At 43.8% G+C, this 23,023-nt stretch overlaps 1 protein-coding gene across 1 annotated transcript in view; it reads left to right on the forward strand.

The window, feature by feature from the left end:
- The first annotated feature begins 430 nt into the window (after positions 1-430).
- The window catches only part of JAZF1 (JAZF zinc finger 1), a 311,508-nt gene continuing 288,915 nt past the window's right edge, over positions 431-23,023 (forward strand). The window contains exon 1 of the mRNA XM_033088421.1: positions 431-758. Coding sequence (XP_032944312.1) covers positions 644-758 — 115 coding nt within the window. The 5' untranslated portion in view covers positions 431-643. The remainder of the gene's footprint in view (positions 759-23,023) is intronic.

The raw sequence follows: 23,023 nt of genomic DNA on the forward strand, positions 1-23,023 counted from the left end.
CCAGAGAATATGGACTTTTTTTAAAAAGAAGGTTTCGAGAGAAGGTGCACACAATTACCTTTCCTGGGTCCCCTGTGAACGTCAGTGTCACACCTAGACAGGTGGCCAAGTGCAAACAAATGTCCCTGAGAGGGGCCTGGGTAACTCCCCTAGTTCCCATCGCTGGATGCATGTGTAATTAATAGATGTGTATATATCAAGAATGTAACATACATAACCAAGGAGGCGCCAAACAGATTGCACGTATTATCAACTGCGAAAAGCAGGCCCAGTGAGATAAAGTTGGTGGCAGGCGCTCCCAGGTGAGGCCTCGGTCCAGGAGCAGAGGTTGGGGCTGCACAGCTGTTGCCGCGAGCCGTGGTCCCTCCTCCCAGCTGCGGCGGCCTCCCCCCCTTCCCCCGCCGCTCCCGCCGCTCCCGCCGCCGCCGCCGCCGCCGCCTCCCCTCTGCCTCCCGGTCTCTCCACGCTCTCCTTGCATCGCTCTCGCCCCCTCTCCCTCCGTCCCGTCCTCTCTGCTCCCCTCACCCCGCCTCTCTCCCCCTCCCCCAGCCCCTCCTCTCCTCACCCCACCCTCCCTCCCTCCCTCCTCCCGCCCTCCCGGCGCTCGCAGAGTCGACACCAGGGGGGCTCTCGATGTAGCACCATGACAGGCATCGCCGCCGCCTCCTTCTTCTCCAATACCTGCCGATTCGGGAGCTGCGGACTCCACTTCCCCACCCTGGCCGACCTCATCGAGCACATCGAGGACAACCACATCGGTAAATGGCCCGGGGGTGGGCGGGGGTGCCCGGTGCGCGGAAACTCCTGCCCAGGAGAGAACCCCAGAATGGCCAGGGGTGGCCAGGAGGGAGGCAGGCTGCGGCGGGGCGGAGAGGGTGTGTGCGAGCCCGGCGCTTGGGGGTGGCGGGATGCGGAGGCGCGAGGTGCCTGGGGGGGCGGGGAGCGAGGTGGGGGCGGGGAAGGGCGCCCCGAGGTGCGGCGGGCTGGCGGATTCCGAGGGGCGTGCGCGCCGGCTGCGGAGTGGTGGGAGTGGGGGTGCGCCGCAGCGGGGGCGGCGGGAGGACGGACCCGGCGACCCGGAGATGCGGCGGCGGGGCCGGGCGCCGGAGGAGGGGGCGCCGGGCTGAGGGTGCGGCCCGGCGGCGGGCGCTGAGCAGGGGCGCGGAGTTAGTTGGCCCGGGTGGTCCGAGCGGCCTGAGGCGCCGGGGGAGGTGGGGGGCGGGCGATGCACGCCGCCCGCCGCTTCCGCCCGAGCTCGAGCTGTCAGGGCTCGGCGGCGGCTGCAGCCGCTGGGAGGGAGGAGCGGGGGGGGCGGGGGTGGCTCCACCGCGGCAGCCATTCCGCTTCCTCCTCCCGCCGCCGCCGCCACTGCGTCCTGTCAGCGCCGGTTGCTAGGTGTGGTGCGTCGGGAGGGGGCCGAAGCCCGCGGTGGCGGGCGGAGGACCCGGTGCTCGCCTGCTGCCCCGGCCCGGCCTGAGACGCTGCCCCGGCCTGGCGCGGACGCCGGGACGCTGCGGGCGGAGGTCCCGAGTGCACCCTTGGGCCGCGCCCAGCGCCCCAGGGCCGGGCTGCCCCCGAGGCCCGTGCGGCTGCGTCCGCGGGAGAGCCGTCCCCGGGGGCCCGCGGCCCGGCATTTACATGCGCCCCGGCTGGGCGATTTGCCTTTCAAATGGTGCTAGGCCCGAGGTGCGCCGGCTGCGCCCCGATCGGCGTCGGCGGCCTGCGCAGTGCCCCGGGAGTGGGGGACGCGGTGGCCGCGGGGGAGGGGGCGCCTCGCAGGGCGTCTGCTTTCCCATCCTGCCCAGGACCCCGGGGGCTTTTCAACAAGTCCTTTAATTCTCAGAAGTCCTTGCACATATTTACACACTCATATCCGAAGCTCCTGCGAGGGGTGGTGGTGGGTCGGGTTCATCTGGCTCAGACGATCCAGCCACCTGCGGAAGGTGTGGCCGGCGCCCACGAGTTGTCTGTCCTGTGTGGTCTGGAAGGTGAAGGTGATGCCCCAAAGAGGCTGTCTAATCCAGAGAACCTGTAAATTGCCCCAGAAAGTCATTTCCAAATGAATGCAGCGGATTCGGCCATGTGGATGCCGCTCACGTTTCTACAAAGTTGAGGGAATAAATCACGACTGCTGTGTATTTATGCACAGCATAAAATGAGGCCGAGCCTTTTATGCTCCTTTGCTTAGTGTAATGCTTTCTCTTTGCACACAGTGGGTGCTTGATAAGCCTTGAATGCTAGTTTAGAATGGGAGGTGAGGGGGCATCCAGAATGGGAAATAATCATTGAAAATGCCTACAAAAGTCTTTCAAAAAATAACCCTGATGAGTAATTGACCCGGTTTTGAAACTTGCAAAGTTTTAAAACATCCGTGTAATAGCTTCTGTCATCTCCTATGATAAAGGTGTGACAGAAGAGCTAGGCAAATTTTGGTTGTCTTAAAAGCTGGAGTTTAATGGAGTAACAAATTTGCTGATTCATATCGTGATTGAACAGTCATAACTAAAGGCGCTTAAAGGGTAAATCAGAATTTTCATGATGGGTAGTTTAATACTAAAACCCCAGTATTGCAAAGTTCCAGGAGAAATATTGTTCAAGGTCCATTCCTTACTTTGAATAGTAAATAGAAAATAATAAATACAAATAATAAAATAAATATATATTATATAAACATATAAATAATATTTTCTGACCTAGGGAAGGCTGTCACTGCATATCCCATTCACTCTGGCTAACAGTTATTTCAGGGTAAACTATAATTAACGTAAGGTGAGTAATAATTTTCCCACAGTGCCGGCCTACTTAATTAGCTAGTTAAAAGAAAATATATTTATTATATTTTATATATAAAAGAAAATTATATTGTTAAAATGTGTTACAGTTATCCTTGAGGATTTAGTTTGTAATCAATTAGATGATTTAAAACTATTGATGACTCACAAGAGCTTTCTTAAGTTTGCAGAATTTGTCTTTAGTGTTGTGCAACCGTTTTTAAAGAGGGTTAAGTGTTCCATCAATTTTCTAAAACTCAACTTCTAAGTCACCCTCAAAGGGCTAGTGTTTTTCTCTTAGTGAAAATATGAAAAATTAAGTTTATAATAATAGTTATGACTTAGGCAAACTGTGTAGCAAGGCTAAGAATGACTATACTTAATGTACTGGCAAACTTGATGGAAAGTAAATGTTAAAATGAACAAAGACTTGAAATCCCAGGGTGAAGAGACCATCTTAAACTATTGTATACCTTGGCTGAGGAGAGGCCCCTTACTTTCAAAGATCAGCTGCACATGCAGAAAGACATAAGAAGAATAAAAATAACCTAATTCAAAAAGAATTAAAAAACCCGATTAGTAGGCAGTGTCATATAAATACACTCTTGATGAAGAGACATGAGTAAAAATATATCAGACAAAGCATTTAGTGAAAGTTCTGTTGTTAAGTGGTTTCTATTGTTTGTGGTTCATTCTATAAATTTTTGGAGACAGGTAGATGATTATTTTTTAATGACTGACACTGATTTCATGTCCAGAGTTATCAAGTGGCCACAAATGGAAAGATGCATGAAAAGACTACTAAGAGGTATATATTAATATTCTTTATTTTTTTTTCAAGGAGCTTGTTATTGAGCAGTCGTAAAAGTATTAGAGATATGCTTAGGTGACATTGCCATCTTGGGGACCTTTCCTAGTTACCATTTCACACTAGTCAAAATCTTTAAACAGCAATGAAATGAAGATTTATGGAAATTTGGCATGTTTCTTGCTTGATAGATTTTTTCAAGGCCTTCAGTATACAAGGCCTATAGTTTTCATTATAACTATCGTTTAGTTCAGATTAATTAAGTGCGTTGCATGTAGCTGTCTCTGTTGTACGTGTGTGTTTAGCTCTTGTTTTTCACCATTTTCCTGTACCCACAAGGAATAAGGATTTGGGGCAGTAGAGCCAAGGGAAGTGTGATTTTCACCATCCTTTGTTTTAGCTGTCTTCCTTCCTCTTGGAAGAGTGCTGCACCTGTGGTCCTGTTTTCTTCCTTGTTTGTCATCACTGGTCTAGTGCTGGAGCACCTGGCTCTGTTTATAGTCCAGCGTATCCCAGCTAAAACCCTCCGCACAACTTAAATTGTCTAGAAATCCTACAGCCCTGCAACTGTGAAGTGTTCCTGCATCCAGCCTCCTTTTCAATTCATTCATAGGCTGGCTCTGTTTCCCGGAAAAGGGAAAAGCTGATCAGGATCTGTTTGCTTTTAACCTGTGAATAGGTAACTTGAGTTTGTAGAAACAATCCTGACATGAATATCCTAAATAGGTGAAGTTAAACCGGTAACTAGGAATCATAGAAACACCAAGAGCACTAAATTTAGCACTGAAGGTCATGTCACAGACTCATGATGGCTGCTCCTCCATCCGTGTGTCCCAGTGTTGTAAAATCTTTTGGCTTTTGGTGTCAGAGACAACTGTTTAATCATTCTTACCAGATTTGATGATTTGGTACATTTGTAAAAGTGCCTCTGCATTTTGAATTTACTTACGTAATAAGTGCCTGTTTTGTACCAGGCACAGTTCTAGGCACTTGGTATTTTTCGGTGAACAGAGATCCCAATCTTTGGGGGAGTTTATGTGCTAGTGGTGGCAGATAGACAACAAGCAATCAGCACCAGAAGTAAATCATAGAGTATGTTGGAAGGCAGTACGGAAAAGAGAAAGATGAGAGCAGCCTAAGGTGGATTGGGAGGAAGTGTTGAAATGTTTAATTGGTTGCCCAGGATAGGCCTCACTGAGAAGCTGGGAGGTGAACCAAAACCTTGGCAGAAGTGAGGGCGTTAGCCATGAGGACATGCAGGGCTGTCTAGGACCAGGCAGAGGGAGCAGGCAGTGAGTGCAAAGGCCCCAAGGCAGGCTGCATCTCGTAAACGGTAAACCGCAACACAGAATCTAACCCAATTCTATTATTCTCGTGATGGCGCTAAACTAGCAGGTCCTTACAACTCCTCCCAGATGTTAGGAGCCTCAGCTTTGCTGTTGTTGACTTAGGGCTTCCCTGCACGGGCCTCTTAGGAGATGGAGTGTTAGTGACTAATAGTGGCCTGTTGTAGCTATGACTTGGGGGTTCTCAACCCTCACTGTCAGCAGGTTTCTTGTGAGTCTCTACTTGTTGGTTTCTTCATCTCCAAAACCCAGGTAATAAATCTATGCTGCTTCATAGGGTAGATTTGTAAACCGTCTGATTAATGAAGATAAAAGTCTCTGGAAAGCAAAATAAGGCAGTTACTATCAATAATCTAGAATTTGACTCCAGTGATAATTGGGTAAACATTTGCATTATCTTCTCAAAGAAGCACTATAGCATACTAAATAGATGGGTGTGCGATGTGTACTAACTAGGTCTGTGTCATCCCCACTTTATAGGTGAGTAAACTGAGGCGCAGAAAGCTTACATAACTTGCCTAAGTTTCCATGGCTTGTAAGTGTGAGCTGGAATTTGAATGTCAGGCAGGTACCCAGAGTTGGGCCTCTGCCAAATTGCCGAATAGATGAACTAGTGGTACCATCCCTACGCCCTCTCCAGACACAATTAATCTCTGTTTCCTCCTTCAGAAAGTAACTCTGATCTCTTCAGATAAGGATCATCTGAGAGGCAGCATAGGGAACCCAGCCTACTTGGGTTAGAATATACACACCTCTGCCGCTTGTCAGCTGTTTGACTGTGGACAAATGGTTTAACCACACTGTGCCTCAGTTTCCTCCTCGGTATAATGAGGATAATAACAGCCCCTACCCCATAGAGTGCCTGATGAGAATTAAGGGAGCTAATAAGTGTAAAGTACCCACCTACAGTATTAAATTAGCAACGTCATCCAATTTCTTGACATTTTGTGTGTTTACTAAATAAGTATGTTTGGAATTCTTCTATCAAAGTCTACATTAGAGGTTAACAGAATGTGGGCTGTGTCCACTTTCTTGTGATGCTGTTTGGGCATTTTCAAACTGAAATTTTCAGGGCCTTCCCTGGAAAGATCGAGAATAGGAAACAGGAGACCCTTTAACAGTCCAGCGCTGGGCTTGCAGCCTCTGACCATTTCTCTTCTGTGTGGCCAGAGGTACTTTAGACACTGGCAAAGTCCTTTGCCGCTGTGGATTGGAAAGTGGTATCCAGGCCAGTGGCTTCCAACATGGCCTTTCCTTGTGGCCTGTGTTTATTTAAAAAACCCAGGACTAAAAAGAGGCACTGTGCCTTGGGCCTGTGGGCACAATCCCACGAGGGCATTTCCTGTGGGGAGAAGGAATGACTGAATGAATAAATGAGTGAATGAAAGGCTTGTCACTGCCTGGCCTGCTCTCGCCCTGCACCCTGTGGCTTGGCGGCAGGATGCCCGTTACTCCCTCCCAGGGTTCACAAGAAGGTCCAGGTACAGAGCCAGGGGGAGTTTTAAGTGCGTGCATGGGCAGATGCACACTTATGCACACCCCTCACACACTGGGGGTGGGGGGTAACCCTAAATCTAAAACTTCATGACATTTTTCCCAAAACACCACCTTCACTAGTTTTTCCTTTTGCCCACTTCTCACCTGTAAACAGTCAACTCACCCTTTATGAAACATTGCAGGTGAACATCCTGTCTCAGAAGTTTTACAAGCTTCTGATTGTTTCCTTTTAGTGTGCGTGTTTTCTGATATGTGACTGAAACGTACAGACAGAAAATCTCTGCCTGCGGCTGACTGGGTTGACAGAAGCCTTCCATATCCTTTGGAAAACGTGTCCTTTAGAGTGCATATAGTTTGGAGATATTTCCCATCTTGACAATTCTAGAAATTGCAAACTGACAGCTGTTTTCAGAAAACCCGATTCTTCCTGTTGATGACAGTGAAGAAGCGTCAAGGCGGGAGTAGGCTGGTGACACTAGATGAGAGGGGCTTTCCTAGGACTGTTTGGAAGCCAAAGGCCTTGAGTGTTAGACTGAGGTCTGAGAAAGAGGACACGATCCTATTGACCCTCTTACAACTCCTCCCTTTTCCCTAGCTTTCGCTTTTAGGACAGAACCATACCCCACATGTCTTTATATTTCCCTGTCCCATCCTTATCCCTGACCTCAGATCTTGACAGTGCGGGCATGTCATGGGCACCACTGAAGAAATTCTTGCTGGATTGCAGCTAATGCATTTTGTTTCATGACGCGGTAGTAGATTTGTTCCATATTGACCTGGCTATAATGTTGACTAGCAAATGTTGTTTATTTAGACTCTGAAAATCAGATACTGCAAGTGTCAGACATTTATATATTGGTTTTAAAAAATGCCTTTCATTTAATATGCTAAATCACTTTAAAGAAGTTGTATTTTCCACTTGCATTAAGCATTGAAATATGCTGCAGTAGTTCTCACCTATTTTTTTTTTATAGGCCAGCACAAGCAGGGACCAGATTAATGGATATTCTCTTTAAGGATGAAGTCTTCTTGATAACTCTTGGTCCACTTTGGTAGGAGTCGGTGACTCTTCCTGGATCACTGACTACAGACTCTCTGTCCAGCACCAGAAAGCATTGGTGGTTTCCTGAAGGTCGGAGTGGCCTTTGCCTGGCTCACCCACTGGCCTCCTAAAGGAAGCCCTGTTTACTGTCTGCCGGGCTATAACAGTGACTTTCTCCTGAGATTGACCTCCTTGAAGGGACAAGATCTGGATACCATGCTTTTAACACGGAAAGACTCTATATCATAGAATTGATATATATGTATATATACACACACACATGCACGTAATGTATAGATAAATGTATATATGCTTATATACATTTATATACATACGTATATGTAAGTAAAAAAACTATAATACATATACATATGTAACATATAATATATTAATATATGTATATACACGTATGTGTATATATACACCACACATATGTATGTGTGTACATATATACATGCATGTATGTATATTGTGTGTATATAATACAAACATACATTTACATTATATATACATTCTCTCTGTGTGTGTCAAGATCACTAAGGATAGTAGGACTACCACACACGTTTTTGAGTATTTCCTATATGCTAGTACTTAAGACAGTACTTCCTGTCTCCAAGGAATTGAAATTTATTTGGAGAGACCAGACAAGTACAGACTGATATAAATGATGAATAATCATAAGCACTACAGAGGCAGATTTATTGTGAAGCTGGTAAAGCCCCAGGGCCCGTCACTTGTTTAATACATGTTTTACCATTTTTTTTTTATTACATTGCTAGGGTCCACCCAGCCCTTTCCAAGGTCCTAGACGACCCCTACCGGTATCCACAGCAGTGCGTTCATGGGATCATAACTTGTAAAATTGAAAAAGTAAGATTAATAGCAGTCAGTTAATATTTTCCTTTTCCACTCGGACTTCCCCTCTGTGCCATTTCTGCTTGGGTTCAGTGACACTGGAGTTGAGAGTATTTCTGAGATACAGCTAAGGGCAAATGGATGGAGGACACCTTTAGTTTGGGTTTAGTGGGATGTGTTTATACAGTTTGCGGTTATCTCTGTGTCTAGTTAAGTTATTCCTAGCCCATCACTTCCCAGGAATACCATCTACTGTGCCAACTCACCTGGGGTCCTTAAACAAAGGGCAGGGTCAGAGGTAGTATAGCAGCATGAATGTGTCAATAGGAATTGGTTTGAAATGTATGGAGCCAGAAGCTAGTCTGCAAAATTCTTCTACTTGCTGATGCGTAACATTGTAAATGGAGGGTTCAGTTCTATCTAAGTGTATTTAATATGGAAGTTCCTTCTGTTCAGAATACACTCCTTGCAAATATACATTTATAAATGTGCCATTTTTTAATGAGAAGTCTGTGTTTAAGTTTCTTGCTCATTTCATACACACACACACACACACACACACACACACACACACAAAATCTGACAGAAAACTGGTTAATGAATGTCTTCAACACAGAATATTTGAAGTTAGTCAATGCACAAGAAAGCTTGTAATGCCCTGAATTCTTATGGCTCGTATATGAAAGAAAATTAATAGAGGTATTTACAAATTTGACAACAATCTTAAAAATTTATATGGCATTACCAATACAGAGCTGTGAGTCAGAAAATAGCCTTTCTGAGGCCGGCTGGGTGGCTCAGGCGGTTAGAGCTCCATGCTCCTAATTCTGAAGGCTGCCGGTTCGATTCCCACATGGGCCAGTGGGCTCTCAACCACAAGGTTGCCAGTTCAATTCCTCGAGTCCCGCAAGGGATGGTGGGCAGCGCCCCCTGCAACTAAGATTGAATACGTCACCTTGAGCTGAGCAGCCACTGAGCTCCTGGATGGCTCAGTTGGTTGGAGTCTGTCCTCTCAACCACAAGGTTGCCAGTTCGATTCCTAGAGTCCCACAAGTGGTGGTGGGCACCTTGAGCTGAGCTGCCTCCCCAATGGCTCAGTTGGTCGGAGCGCTGGCTCTCAACCACAAGGTTGCCAGTTCAGCTCCTCGAGTCCCAGAAGGGATTGTGGGCAGCGCCCCCTGCAACTAAGATTGAATATGGCACCTTGAGCTGAGCTGCCGCTGAGCTCCCGGATGGCTCAGTTGGTTGGAGCGCATCCTCTCAACCACAAGGTTGCCGGTTTGACTCCCACCAGGGATGGTGGGCTGCGCCCCCTGCAACTAGCAACAGCAACTGGACCTGGAGCTGAGCTGTGCCCTCCACAACTAAGACTGAAAGGACAACAACTTGACTTGGAATAAAGTCCTGGAAGTACACACTGTTCCCCAATAAAATCCTGTTCCCCTTCCCCAATAAAATCTTTAGGGAAAAAAAAAAGAAAATAGTTTTTCTGAATTATCAATAATTAAATATAAATTTCAATCATCCACACTTGAGAAAGGACTGGTTTATCTTTGCACGTTATAGAAAATATTAATATAAATCATTGTCATATGAGAAGTAATCAGAGTGTGCAGCCCAACAGAAGTGTTTATAGTAAAATCCCATAGTAAAATCTCAGGCCTTGAGAAACGACTGATTTATCTGTGGTGTGTGAGGTGGTTAATTAATTCATGTACTTGGTTCTTTTTCCTGATTTGATTTTGTGATATTTTGGTAATGTCAACTTTTAAGTTTTTGTATTTGGTATGATTTCTTAATCTAAATAAATCACTTTTATAAGCATCTTGTGTTTGTAATGTTGCATTTATTTTTCCCACAAAGAAGGTCTAAAGCTGCAGGGTTCACAATACTTGGGTCCATTTCTTGGTACCGATAAGGGAGTCATTACTAGGTGCCAGAGGGTGTTCAGAACAACTTTCATACCCATTTAATTTACCCTCACTGCAAACCTATGAAGTAAATATCACCCCATCATAGAAGTACATCCAGTTTGGAGGTAAATATGCCACCATATTTGTTAAATACCTTATCTAGTGAAATATGAAGTAGAATGTTCCTTTTGATAAGATTGTAAAACAAGTATTTGCCTTCAGGGCAGAAAGCCTCTTCTCCCTCAGAAGATGGCATCGTTCTAATTGGTCCTCCCCTCTGACCTGTAGCGCATAGCCACCTCTCTGCCAGAGTTGCGAGCATCAGGCTTCAGGGTAACCACCTATACTTTGCCTCCCCCAGAAACGCAGCCCCTTTCTGGGGAATGGGGCCTTGTGGTTTTCCTAGCCTCTTCCTCAAGAAGTGTTTTCAGAAATGACATGAAAATAAAAATCGGCAAGTGCTTTGGGGCTGTGAAAAGAACAAGTTACAAAGATAACTTTGGGTAGTGAAAAACATACCTTTGCATATATGCATATCTTCTGGAGGTATGCATATATGAGGAATAATATATTTATGTGTTTATGTGTATAGGTTCATGGCATACACACAGATCCCAGTTATGCAGTTAGTCTAGGGTAGTTTATATTAAGGGAATTTGAAGAAGCCTTTTTTTTTAAGATTTGAAAAGGAAATCCATGTCTTGGGAATTTGTTTTTATACTTGGAAATTTAAAAAAAAAAAAATTTTTTATTGGGTGTGTTTTTCCAGGGCCCATCAGCTCCAGGTCTTTGTCCTTCAATCTAGTTGTGGAGGGCGCAGCTCAGCTCCAAGTCCAGTCGCCGTTATCACTCTTTAGTTGCAGGGGGCGCAGCCCACCATCCCATGTGGGAGTTGAAATGCCAACCTTGTTGTTGAGAGCTCGCCCTCTAACCAACTGAGCCATCCGGCTGCTCCTATACTTGGAAATTGAATTTGGTTAGTCCTTTCCAAGGTGGAGAACATTATGAAGCTTAGTCAAGTCATTTCTTGTCTTACCTATGATATTTGGTTGCCTAGAACATTCTAGGGCTTAAACAATGCTAGGAGAAAAGTTTATCTTGCTTCCTACCACCTCTTTGCCAGGGGTTTTTAGTATAAAGCAGGCAGGGGTTTCGGGGTGGGGAGAAGCTTGGATTGTGAAGCTACAGAACTGGATTTTGAATCTTGGTTGCACTACCTTTTAGCTTTTCAAGCTTGGACAGTTTTGACAATCTCCTTTTTGTATAAAATAGTCACAATAGCTACTGTTTAAGTACCTACTAGTGAGGCACTAGCCAGTTACTTTATGTGCATTGCTTCAGAGCACAGTATTAGTCCCATTTGACACTGGACGTGGACCAAGACAGACAAAATAACCTGGCCCAAAGTACATAGCCAATGAAATGCTCGGGAGCAAAGGGTAGGCTTTGCTCTCAGGTGTCACCTATACCTTAGCACCAGCTCTTTAGAGCCTAAGTTGTGACCCTCTATAAGATGTTTGCATTTTAATAGAAGGCTCTTGTGTACCTAAGTGTATTTTACGTACAGAAAGGCTGGATTTTCAAAGGGAGCAATTTGGATGATGGGAGAGATACTTTGATGCTTGCCTACTGGTAGAAATAGAAATGTTTCCAGACTTGTGAAGAAAATGTATAAACAGGCTGGGAGGGGGTCCACAAGCATCATAACAACAATGAAAGCAATAATTTGGCAGTTCTAAAATGGTTTTGATTACCGAATCTGCTAAAGGTGCTAACCAGTTTTCTTTCTCTCCCTGATTTTTATTTACGGGGGTGGGGGGAACTCCTGACAAACACAATACCTAACACTATACACACTTATAAACTTCTCTTTTATTTTAGATTTTCAAAATTAAAATAATGGCATTATGTCCATGTGCATTATTTTAAAAATTTGCCCAGATCAGTGATACCTAACAGGACCCAGCTATAAACATTGTGAATCAAGAGCCAAAACACTGGTTGTTTTGGGCACGTGTCTAGAGCGCTCCCTGCCAGACACTCCCCTGGTGTCGCTCCCAGAGACAGTACACTTTAGACCATATTACTCCATCACCAGACCTTCACGAGCTGTGGCTGGAGCACATCTGGACTTAAAATCGAAGCACCCTTTTTCTTACCTAACTCATTCAGTGCAAGTCTCTTGAATGCTAATTTAGCTATCTCATTCTCAATACATGGCGTAATTATGTGAGTAATGGCCAGAACAGGGGAATCTGTAGAAATGTATTTGTACAGCTTACTGTTAAGTAAACCGAACCCCATGGTAAGAAGCATAAATTATGCCCATGTTTCCTCAGGTATCAACATTAAATAAAGGAAATGGGGTTTTTGAAGTTTCTTCATAAACTCAACCTAAGTACATAGTCCAGAAAGCGTTCACCTCAAAAATTCCAGATGAACTTTTCTAGGCCTCTCTCCTTTCCTCAGGAGAGGAGACAGGTTGGTGGACTGGGGACTAAAATTCCCCTTCAGGACCTAGCAAGTGTCACAGGTGTTTCACAGGCCCAAGTAATCTATAGGCAGTTCTTTACCAAGTCAATGTTTTGCTAGGGTATTTCTGACATTAGACATCTGGACTTTGGCACCAACTCAACCTAATGGTTGACAATGTGTGAGATTTAACCTCATGTGTCTCAGTGTTCTGCCCAAGATGGAAACTCCCTTTTGGCTTCACGTCTGTCTGCACTTCCAGGGGCCCACACCAAAATATCTGCTGTTAAAATACACAACCATCGACAAACAATTTGGTTCAGAGATGTTATATGAGCATCTCACTTCAGGTGTTGGAATAAAGTAATAATATTTCGTCAAAACCTGGGAAGATGACAGCGTCTTAAGTGTTTATGGAATGTATATTGTAAAGTAATGAGAGTTACTCTTATCTGTGGCTTATGGAAATCAGTCTTATTGATTTATAAGTCACACCTATACTCGTATGTCAGTAGAGTTTACATCAGTAGTTTTCAACTTGGGTTGCCATCAGAATCACTTGGGTGAACTTGGAAAAATAAGGATGCCTGGGCCCCACCCTCAGAACTCATGATGTGACTGACCAGGGATGGCCAGTCTGTGTTTTTAACATTTCAAAGTTGATTCTAATGTGTGGTCCAGATTGGGAACCCTTTGGTTTACACTAATGAAATAAGTGGCATTGTAAGGATTTATGGAGTTTTAAAAAGGAATCAAACTTTTAAAGGGGTATGAGCCTTTTTTCTTTTTCCTACTCTGGATATAGTTTTGAGTTTTACAGGAGGCAGTGTTTATTTTGATACAGAGCAAGTTTGGAGATGTGATAATATCTCAGGTACATAGCAGAGCATAAGTGCTCAAACTGGAGAACCTGTGGCCTAAGGATTTCAAACGCAAATGCCCTTAGGACATAGTGTCTGAGTAAAGTGACCAAGGTCAATGTAATTGGCTGCGGTGCGGACTCTGGGAAACTGGAGAGCCCTTGCTTCGCTTAGAAAGGCAGATGCTGTTCGTCTCCAGCCCAGTGTTGCCATGTTGGAACACAGGCCCCTTGTCGCAGATCCTTTATTAGTGTTATTATTTGAGAGAAAAGCTAGAAATTAAGATTTTTATGTGAAATCTCTCTTTCAATATTTGCAACTAATACAGATAGTTTTAAAATATTGTCCAAGAAAACCACTCCACCTAATCCCTGTCTTTAATAAGAGATATGAATGATAGGCCGTGTGTTTTAATGGACTGCATATGAATGCTGAGATGTAAACTTTGAAGACCATTGTTTCCAACAAGGAAGTTATATAAACTACAGAGGTGTAATGGAAAGAATGGTAGCTGATAGTTTTGTTTTTGAAATTTCCATTTCTTTTTATGAAATGGTTAACTGACTGTTTTTGTTGTTGTTGTTGTTTGTTTGTTTGTTTGTTTTTGGAAGGCGCAGCTCACAGTGGCCCATACGGGGATCAAACCGGCAACCTTGGTGTTATCAGCACCACGCTCTAACCAACTGAGCTAACCGGCCACCCCCTGATTTTTAGTAAGAAAACTTTGCGATTTAAAATCTTTCTTTTATACCAAATTCTGAAAAATGAACCTTCATCCTAAAAGTGTATTAAGAGCATCATCAGTTGCACTTCTCTTCCCTGGAGATAAAGCAGGACCATTCAGAAACTGTCCTGAGTGTTTGCATCGTGGCAAAAAACACCACAAAAACCAAAAAACTTTTGTAGATGTTTGAGCCTTGTGTCACTGAAAAACTAGAGGGAAACTTAGAGATAGATGATCGTCCAATTAGCTAATTCCGGAGATGAAGAAGCAAGGTGATTGCAAGTCATGAGTGAGTGAGAGTGCTTGGCTAAGAGAAGTTGAGAGAACAGCAGTAGAGCAGTGGTTCAGCTTGTGGTTCCTGGAGCCAACTTGCCCCACTTGGGATCTTGGCTTTGCTCCTTCTGTCAAGGTATGGGACCTCTCTTTGCCTCATTTTCTTCATCTCTAAAATGGGAGTAATAGTATGTATCTCAAGGTTCAGTGAGATAGCATATATATTCGGTGTGTTAGCGGTTGGAATGCTGGTGAATTCTGAAGAAAAGATATCTCCAGACAGTTAGTTCCCTTCTTTGCCTTCTGGAGGAAACTGCTGGAGAAATGTCTTTTCTTCAGAATTCACCAGAATTTGCCGTGGAGTGGGGAGGGCTGCTGCCTCGAGTCCTGCTGGCTCTGTGACCTTGGCCACGCCATTTATCGCAAAGTGTTAAGTGCAAACATGCCCGTAAAGGACATGGCAACTAGAAGCACACCGTAGATGTGATGGTACCATCTTCTTGCACCCATGATGATGCTAACTTTGCCACTCCCCTCAGATTCTTTTGTCCTCTTTGTGTTTCCATAATATGATGGGAGAAGAAGAATCAAAATAACCTTATGCACTTCTGTTTTTTGTTAAGCATTTTTACTTTGAGATGTTTGGTGAAATTCGATTTCCCTGGTAGAGTTTTGGTTTGTGTTTGTATAAGTCATACTGAGTGGTCGTAGGAATCCATGAGCTGTTAAAACATTCCACACACAAATTCTTGCTGTTTCAAAATATACCAGCCTTAATTTAGCATTGTTTATCCAGATTTAAGTTTTTAGACTTTAGATCATGTGATTAGAAAAATGACTTCCATATTTGATAATATAATTTTCTATTTGGGAGAAAAGGTATTTTAAGAGTCTAGAGAGGTTTATTAAACTATATAAACAGAAAACATAATTTTTTCATGTTGTATCAACTAAGCAATGGAAAAACAGATGATTTTGTATGTATTGTTTGTAATGGTTTATTGTAAGTCATTCAAACGTATTTGTGGAGCTTTTGTGAAAAAAATCCAGGAACATGACCGTAGGATTCTCATAAAAGTCCATTTTCTCCTTGTTAAGTGGCTGTGTATCTCTTTAATCGTAGTCCTTGAAATGTCACATACTCAAATGCTAGAAGCTTCCCAGGAAAGTCCCGGGCTAGGCCTTGTTCTAGGCCTTGTTTTAGAGGTTTGAGTGGCAATAGTTGAGTTGTTTACTGATTGTAGAAGTATTTAAAATACTTTATTCCTAAATGGTATTTGACAATGATTGAAATCATTTTCAGTCCTGTAGAATAGTTTTCCTCTTTAAAGACTATGCTGGGATCCAATACATAAGTTGATCCAGGCTCATGTGACTTCTCAACAGTTGAATAAAGAAATGGTTTTCTACTCTTTCATTACTGAGGGCCCCTTTGGTTTTTTTTTTTTTTCCTTCTTCCTCCCTATGGATTCTGTATCTTGACAGATTTTTGTCTAACAGACAATCTGATTTAATAAGTAATTAACCGCTTTGTTTTTCTGTTGTTTTTTTATTTCATGCAGCAACTTCTGAAATGCCCAATTTTTGTATTTAGTAAATATTTTTGAGCGCCCACTATGCAGGCCCCATCTAGGAGCCGGGGCTACAGCAGTGAATCACACACTTCAAGTCCGTGCTCATGGGAGAAGCAGACAAAACACAAATACATACGATCATTTGAAATTGTCATAACGCTGTGAAGAAAAATAGAGTGAGTCAGGAGACAGAGGTTGAGAGGCCCATTTGAGATTACGGAGTCTGGGATGGCCTCTTTGAGAGGGAGGCGTCTCGGAAGGCACCTAAATGAAGTAGGGGAGTGAGCTGTTCCAGGCAGAGGGCCCAGCAAAGACAAAGGTTCTGAGCAGGAGTATCTGGCGTGCTTAAGAAGCAGCAAGGAGGCTGCTATGGTGGGACAGAGGGAGTGAGCAGGAGAGTGGCCGGGGACTCCATAGCAGTAGTGGTCACGGGCCTGCACGTGTAGACCTGTGTGTCAGCCAGTGTCAGCTAAAGGAGTAGCAGTAATACCAGCCCCAAAGGATGTGGAATGTTGTGCTGCTTTATAATGGCTATAGTTTCCACTATGCTCTTTGTAACATTCAGGTAGCTCAAGGACGCCACTACCACCCTCAAAGCCTTGGCGGAGATCTGGGAAACCCTGATTGATCTCTAGATCTCTTGAAATCTAGTTTGCTTTCTGTTCAATCATGAAAGCCCGGTTTGTGTTTTGAAATCTATCTTGAAACACAAATTTTTGACTAACGTAATTCTTTTGACAGACATAATTCATTTAGTGTTTGCTGTTTTATTTTGGAGTGGGAGTGAAAATAAGGATTATCAATCACAATGGTGCATGAAAAATGTTTGGTGCAGTTTCCAAACTCTGGAAATTATAGATTTCTTAGAAATTTTTCTTCAGGAGCTTTGTGAAATCTTACATAGATTTTAGTGGATATAAGTATTGGAAGAAAGGAAGGAAAAGGAAGCGGGAGAAGAGAGAATGGTCTTAAAGTGGTAACTTAAACATATTGACAGAAGGACAGAAATTTACTGAGGGAGATTATATAGACCATGAGCCTGAACATATTTTTTCACCATCAGCACCTTTTTTTACTTGGAAAGGTAGTATTTTGTAGTTCGTCCATGAAAAATAGATACTGGTTTGTCTTCTACATCTGCATCTTAAGGGGAGATGTTTATACTAACATTTCTCTGTCAAGGTGAACTTTTGTTTGTATTGAGGGCATATGAACCCGTTCTCCGTATTCTAATCTGCCAGTATTTTTGTTCAAGTAACTGAGAAATGGTACATATGTTTGGGGTGAATGAATGTGCAATTAATGAAACTCAAGGGAAAAATCAAAGAGTGTGAGGTACTCAGAAAAATACATGTATTTGTACCTGTAATTTAGCCTTTCCAAATACTATAGAATGATGCATTAGTCAACTGCTGTCACAGTAATACAGCATAACAAACTATTCCAAAACTCAGTGGCTTTCCACAATAAGCACTTATTCTCATGCTCTCTGGTGTACAGGGTGACTCTTTGGCTGATGGAAGCTGGATTCAGCCAGGTGGCTCTGTTTCAGGCTGCTGGTCAGCTGGTCTACTGTGGGTTGGGCACAAGTCATCTGACGTGTGTTCATTCTGAGGACCAGGCTGAAGGTCCTGAAGTAGCTACTAGGGGCATGTTTTTCTCCTGGTGGACCACTGGAGCACAAGTGGAAACTCATTTAAGGCCTCTATCCATATCTTGCCCATAACATCCCTTTGGCCAAATCAGGTCACATGGCCAAGCACAGGGTTGATAGGGCAAGGAAACATATTTCTTCCTAAGGGGAAGGGGGAGAGATGTGTGTGAACCATAACCCATTAGGACAGATACCATTTATCAGAAATAGAAAAAGTCCAAACGGATTTGAAATTTAGTAATGAGATATAAAATTCCCCTAACGTGATCAGAATACTGTAGAAACAGAGGTTGCTGTCCCTGCAACGTCCCAAAGAACTTGGGAGGCATACATTGGGACTCCCCAGTGAGCAATTAGAATAAGCGTTTCACATAGGGAAATTAAGACTTAAGAAAGGAAAAAGCAAGTAAATGATTTCTGCTTAGCTACAAAGAACAGGGAATCTGCATCTCTGGTTCGGGGTGACCCGGTTTCCATTCTGAGGTTACTGAAGAACTCAAAGGCTTTGACTGGGGTTTCCCAGTGCTCTGTGTATGCCTTCTAAGTCCCTGAGCAATTTGGCATAGCTGAGAAGATAGGGGACCCTTCCTGTGATGCTTTTCCCCAGCACAGAGAGAGCTTCCGAAAAGCTTTGGGGCTGCTTTGCCAGGTGGATCTCTTTTCCCCCAGGTCTGAGCCAGTGTCACAGAGGATGGAAAAGAGCTGACCCACTCGTCGGGAACCTTTTTTCCCCAATCTCCCACTGTACGTCACACCTTCTGGTGGCTGAGGTTCGAGAGTTCTGGTTGGGCTGCTCTGAGACTTTGGACAACTTACTAATATATAATTCTCTCGTTTGCAAAATGAGGAATATATCTGTCATATAGGGCTATTATGAGGGTTAAGTAAGAGGCAAGTCCTAGCACAGTGCTTGGCACCTGTTAAACATTTAATAAATATGAGCTGATCAATGCTTTTATTATTACCTGTTATAACAGGTACTACAGACAGCATTCCATTATTGTTATTCCATTGTTTCTGTTTCTCCTCTCTAGATTGTGAGCCTCCAAAAGGCATGAGTCGTGACTCTGTGTTTCATCTCTGGGTCCCCATTCTGCAATAGCACTAAGTTTATGATATAGGGACTTACACCAATGTCCACTGAATTATATCCAGACATGTATCCTCTATCATGAAGCCTTCAGCTCCAAGGACCAGATTAAGTTGCTCTTAAAAATAGACTTAGCTGATCTTTTTTCAAGTTCACATTTTGCTTGAAATAAAGATTTCTGAAGCATTGAAGGAATTTAAAGGATTTGAGTGAGTTCGATGCTTTGCCTTTAATCAGAGATTTTCGGCACGATCGAGGAAGGCCTATCTTCTTTATGTTACATCAGATGAGTTGGAAAAAGGACAGGGGCTAATTTTCCCATGTGTCTACAAGATTTAAAGGGCATTTAAAGAATGTTTTGTGCTAATAGTCTCCTAATGTCCACGCTTTGAGTTGCCTCTCAGATTGTGGTTGTAATCTTACCATCAGTTTGTTTAAAGGTATTGTAAAGTTTTTGCTAAGTCACTGCTCCCAAGGAGTAGTCACTCTAGGATAAAGGACTCAGCTATTATACCAAACAGGTCCAACATTATGTAGATTAAAGGTCCAAGAAGTTTATTTCTCTTTCTCATAAGGATCCATGGTGGGTAGGCAGGCTGCTCGGCTCCATGCAGTCATTCAGGGCTTCAGGCTTCTGCCATCTTATTTCTCTGCTCTCCCACAGTCTACTTCTCTTCTGTTTGGTAAAAGCTGGATTCTCTGGGGCCCTTCCCTGAGGATGAACCCTTGTATTCATCATGCAGGAAAGGAAAGAGTGTGGAGGAGTGCACATACAATGTGTTGTGGCCCAGGCCTTCAAGAGTAACCAGTCACTTCCACTCTTATTCCTTTGGTGAGAACTTAATTCCATGGCTACATGTAGCTACAAGGTGGTGGCACGTGTAGCCCTGCCTACACTTCTGTTACTTGGGAGGAAGGGAGGGCCTGATCTGGGGGGACAAGTTCCTGCTCTGGACCAACAAGTCTGCTTTTGAGAATTTTTGCCTTTCTGTTGAATAGCTAATGCGTAGTCTAGTGGCTTAAGTGGGGAAGAGTGGGTAGTTATAGAGATAATAGGATTTGTAATTTATTGAGCTCCGTCTATGTGCTAGGGACTATTAAACACAACTGAAGGCATTATCTCATTTGACCCTCTCAGAAAAGTTGAGAGGGTGGTTCTGTTATTATCTGCATTTTATAGGTCAAGACACTGAGCCTTAAGGAGGGTCAGTAACCTTGTCAAGATTATACAGCCAGGCATGCTTGACTCCAAAGGCTTCATCATATTGCCCTGGGAACAGTGAAATTCCTGAGGAATAAAGGATAGGTATATACTGCTTCTCATTCTGGTGTCTGTAGCTAGTCAGCAGCAAAGGCTATCAGGAAAAGCAGTGGGTTCTCTGGAAATAATTCAAGCAGAGACTGTATTAACCTCTGTTAGGGATGCCACAGAGGGATTTCCTGCTTTGCACTGAGGGCCATGTGACTTCCATGATTCTCTGTGAAGGTCCAGTGCCTGCTTCGTGCGTTCCAGTTTCTGTATGTCACTCATGACCCCTCATTCCTTTGATAGTGGTGAAGTCCCATCAGCACACACATTTGGTACTTCCTTGATAATGAGGAGGTAACAAGAGGGTCAGTAGTTGAGACTGGGATTCTAGTGTGATCTTGACTGGTCACTTCAACATTGAGTCTCCATTTCTTGGGGAGTGGAATATGTGAAATCCAGCTTAATGACTTGTTTTCCAGGAGTGCTTCTTGAGGTTCTGGATTTCTATAGAACTCCCAATAGTGTTCTTCTCCTACAGATAGAGTTTTTGGTAAACCTATAGATTAAACGGTTTTCCAAGTTGAAAAAAAGTGAAAACCAAAAGACTGATTGTAGTGATAATGGCTAATATTTGTTGAATGCCTACAGTATACTAGGCATTATTATTGTTCTGAATGCTTTCCATGAATTAATTTACCTCTAGGGTACACCTATTATTATTTCCAATGTACAGATGAGGAAGCTGAGTCCACAGAGTGGTTAAACAGCTTGCTCATTGCCATTCTGTAATCAGAATTCAAACTTGGACTTTGAGATCCAGAGCTACACGCTGCTGTAGGAATGGACGATTTCTGAGGCTTCTCTCAGGTCTAAAAGTGCTGTGGTAGTTCTATGCCTGTTGTCGTGTACAGACAGCTCAAGAACTTTTCTTCTCCAGGAAAGACTCCCAACCAATTTCCTACCCCCGTCTTGACAGTTAGAAGCTGAGTGCAAGTCATAAAGGCCTGTCTCTTGCTGACAATGTCAGAAATCCTGGAATCTTTTCATTATCACCTGATGCAGCATGAGGTTCTGTTACACTGAAGTTTCTGACGGTGGAGCTGCTTTGATAAATATACCGAAGCCTTCCTAAAACACAGCTGGGCCTGGGCCTGGGGGTCGTGAACAGGGGCCACCTTCTCTTGAGATGCTTTTGGTATGCAAGGAATGGCTTCCTGGGATGAATCAAAAATGATACTTCGGCTAATCTTACTTTTAAGGGCTTCTTAGAATCACATAACTTTACAGCAGAAGGAACCTTTGAGAACATCTAACCCAACAGCCTGTTTTCACACAGTCTCACCTATCAAGTACCTGTACGGTTCTAAGTGCTGGGGTCACAGCAGTGAACAAAGCCTCTGCTCTCGTGGAGCCTAACATTCTAGATGGGGACCCAGAAGAAATTGCAACAACAGCGTCACGTTAGGTAGTGGTCAGTGCTGGCAAGAAAAGTAAAGCAGGATGAGAGGTCAGAGAATGGCAGTGGGAGTTGGGTCTATACTATGTTTTAGATGCAGTGTTTAGGTAAATCTGTGTCTCTCAAGGCTTTTTTCATTAAGTCCCTCCCCAGGAACTATGTCAGACCTTGTCTCCCATTCCCCCAACCTGTGAAATTTTAATACCACAGAGACACTATGGGTTTACGTCCTGTATGTATATTTGCGCTTTATATAAAAAAAGAGTGAGATTCCCCAACTCCACCCCAGAACCAGCTTTCACCTACCTTGAAGGCAAGTATCACCCTGTTGTTAAGTTCTGTTTTTTGCTATTGTGAACAAAATTGAAGTAGCTGCCTTTAAAAGATCACAACCTAATCTAAGAGAACGTTTTAATTCAAAGAACTTTATTTTCGAACGATGCTTTTATGTATGAGGAGTATCCTGGCTTTGGGTGAAAATTTAAAAATATTGTTTAGGCATCAGGAGTAAAGTCTGAGACTCTAGACTCCCAGCTTTTATGCAAGATACAGTCTAACAGGATATATACACACATACTAAGAAGGATTAAATTCGGGAAGAGTAACTGACTCTTACTGCAACTGGTGAGGTGTCTGACAACTGAGACTGTCTGGCCACTGTCATTTGATGTTGCAGCCTCCGAACGGGTCTCCATCACCCGTCGACCCCCTAAAGCTAGTCCTCTGCAGCAGCAAGAGGGATCTTTCAAAAATGTCAATCCTATCAAGCCATTCTGCTTACCAGCCTTCCCATTCCAACAAGAAAAAACCCAAATGCTGTACGATGCCTTACCAGTCTCACCACCTTCACCCCGCAGCCCACCTGCACACCTCTTGGACCCGCCTCCTTCCTGCTGTCTGCTCACCATGCTGCAGCCATACTCAACTGTCCTCTCCCTGCAACACGCAACACTATTCATGCCAAAAAAAGATCAGTGCTCTTGTTCCTTCTGCCTGGATTCCTCTTGTTTAGATTTTTTTTTTAATGCAGTTTAATTTTTAGAAAAGTTTTAGATTCACCGAAAAATGGTGACGATAGTATAGAGACTTTCCCTCAGCCCCGGACTCCATTACTTCTCTAGATTTTCCCATGACTGTCTCCTGATTTTCAAGTCTTACCTACTCAGAGGCTTTCTCTCACCTCCTCAGCTTGTTGAGCAGCTCATACTCCCTCCTGATTCTCTCATATTACCCAGTCATATCTTTTCATAGGACTTAGCTCTCCTGGGTTTACCTTATTTATGTATTTGTTTGTTCGTTTTTTTATCTGTCTCCCTTACCAGAAGGTGAGCTCCTTGAGGGCAGGGACTCACAGCCAAGTGCACTGTTGTTTCCCAGGGCCCAGAGCAGTGGCTGGCACATAGGGATGTTCTGATCAACTGACTGGCTTTTGACCAGGG

This window comes from Rhinolophus ferrumequinum, chromosome 20 (assembly GCF_004115265.2).
Source record: "Rhinolophus ferrumequinum isolate MPI-CBG mRhiFer1 chromosome 20, mRhiFer1_v1.p, whole genome shotgun sequence".
NCBI lineage: Eukaryota > Metazoa > Chordata > Mammalia > Chiroptera > Rhinolophidae > Rhinolophus > Rhinolophus ferrumequinum.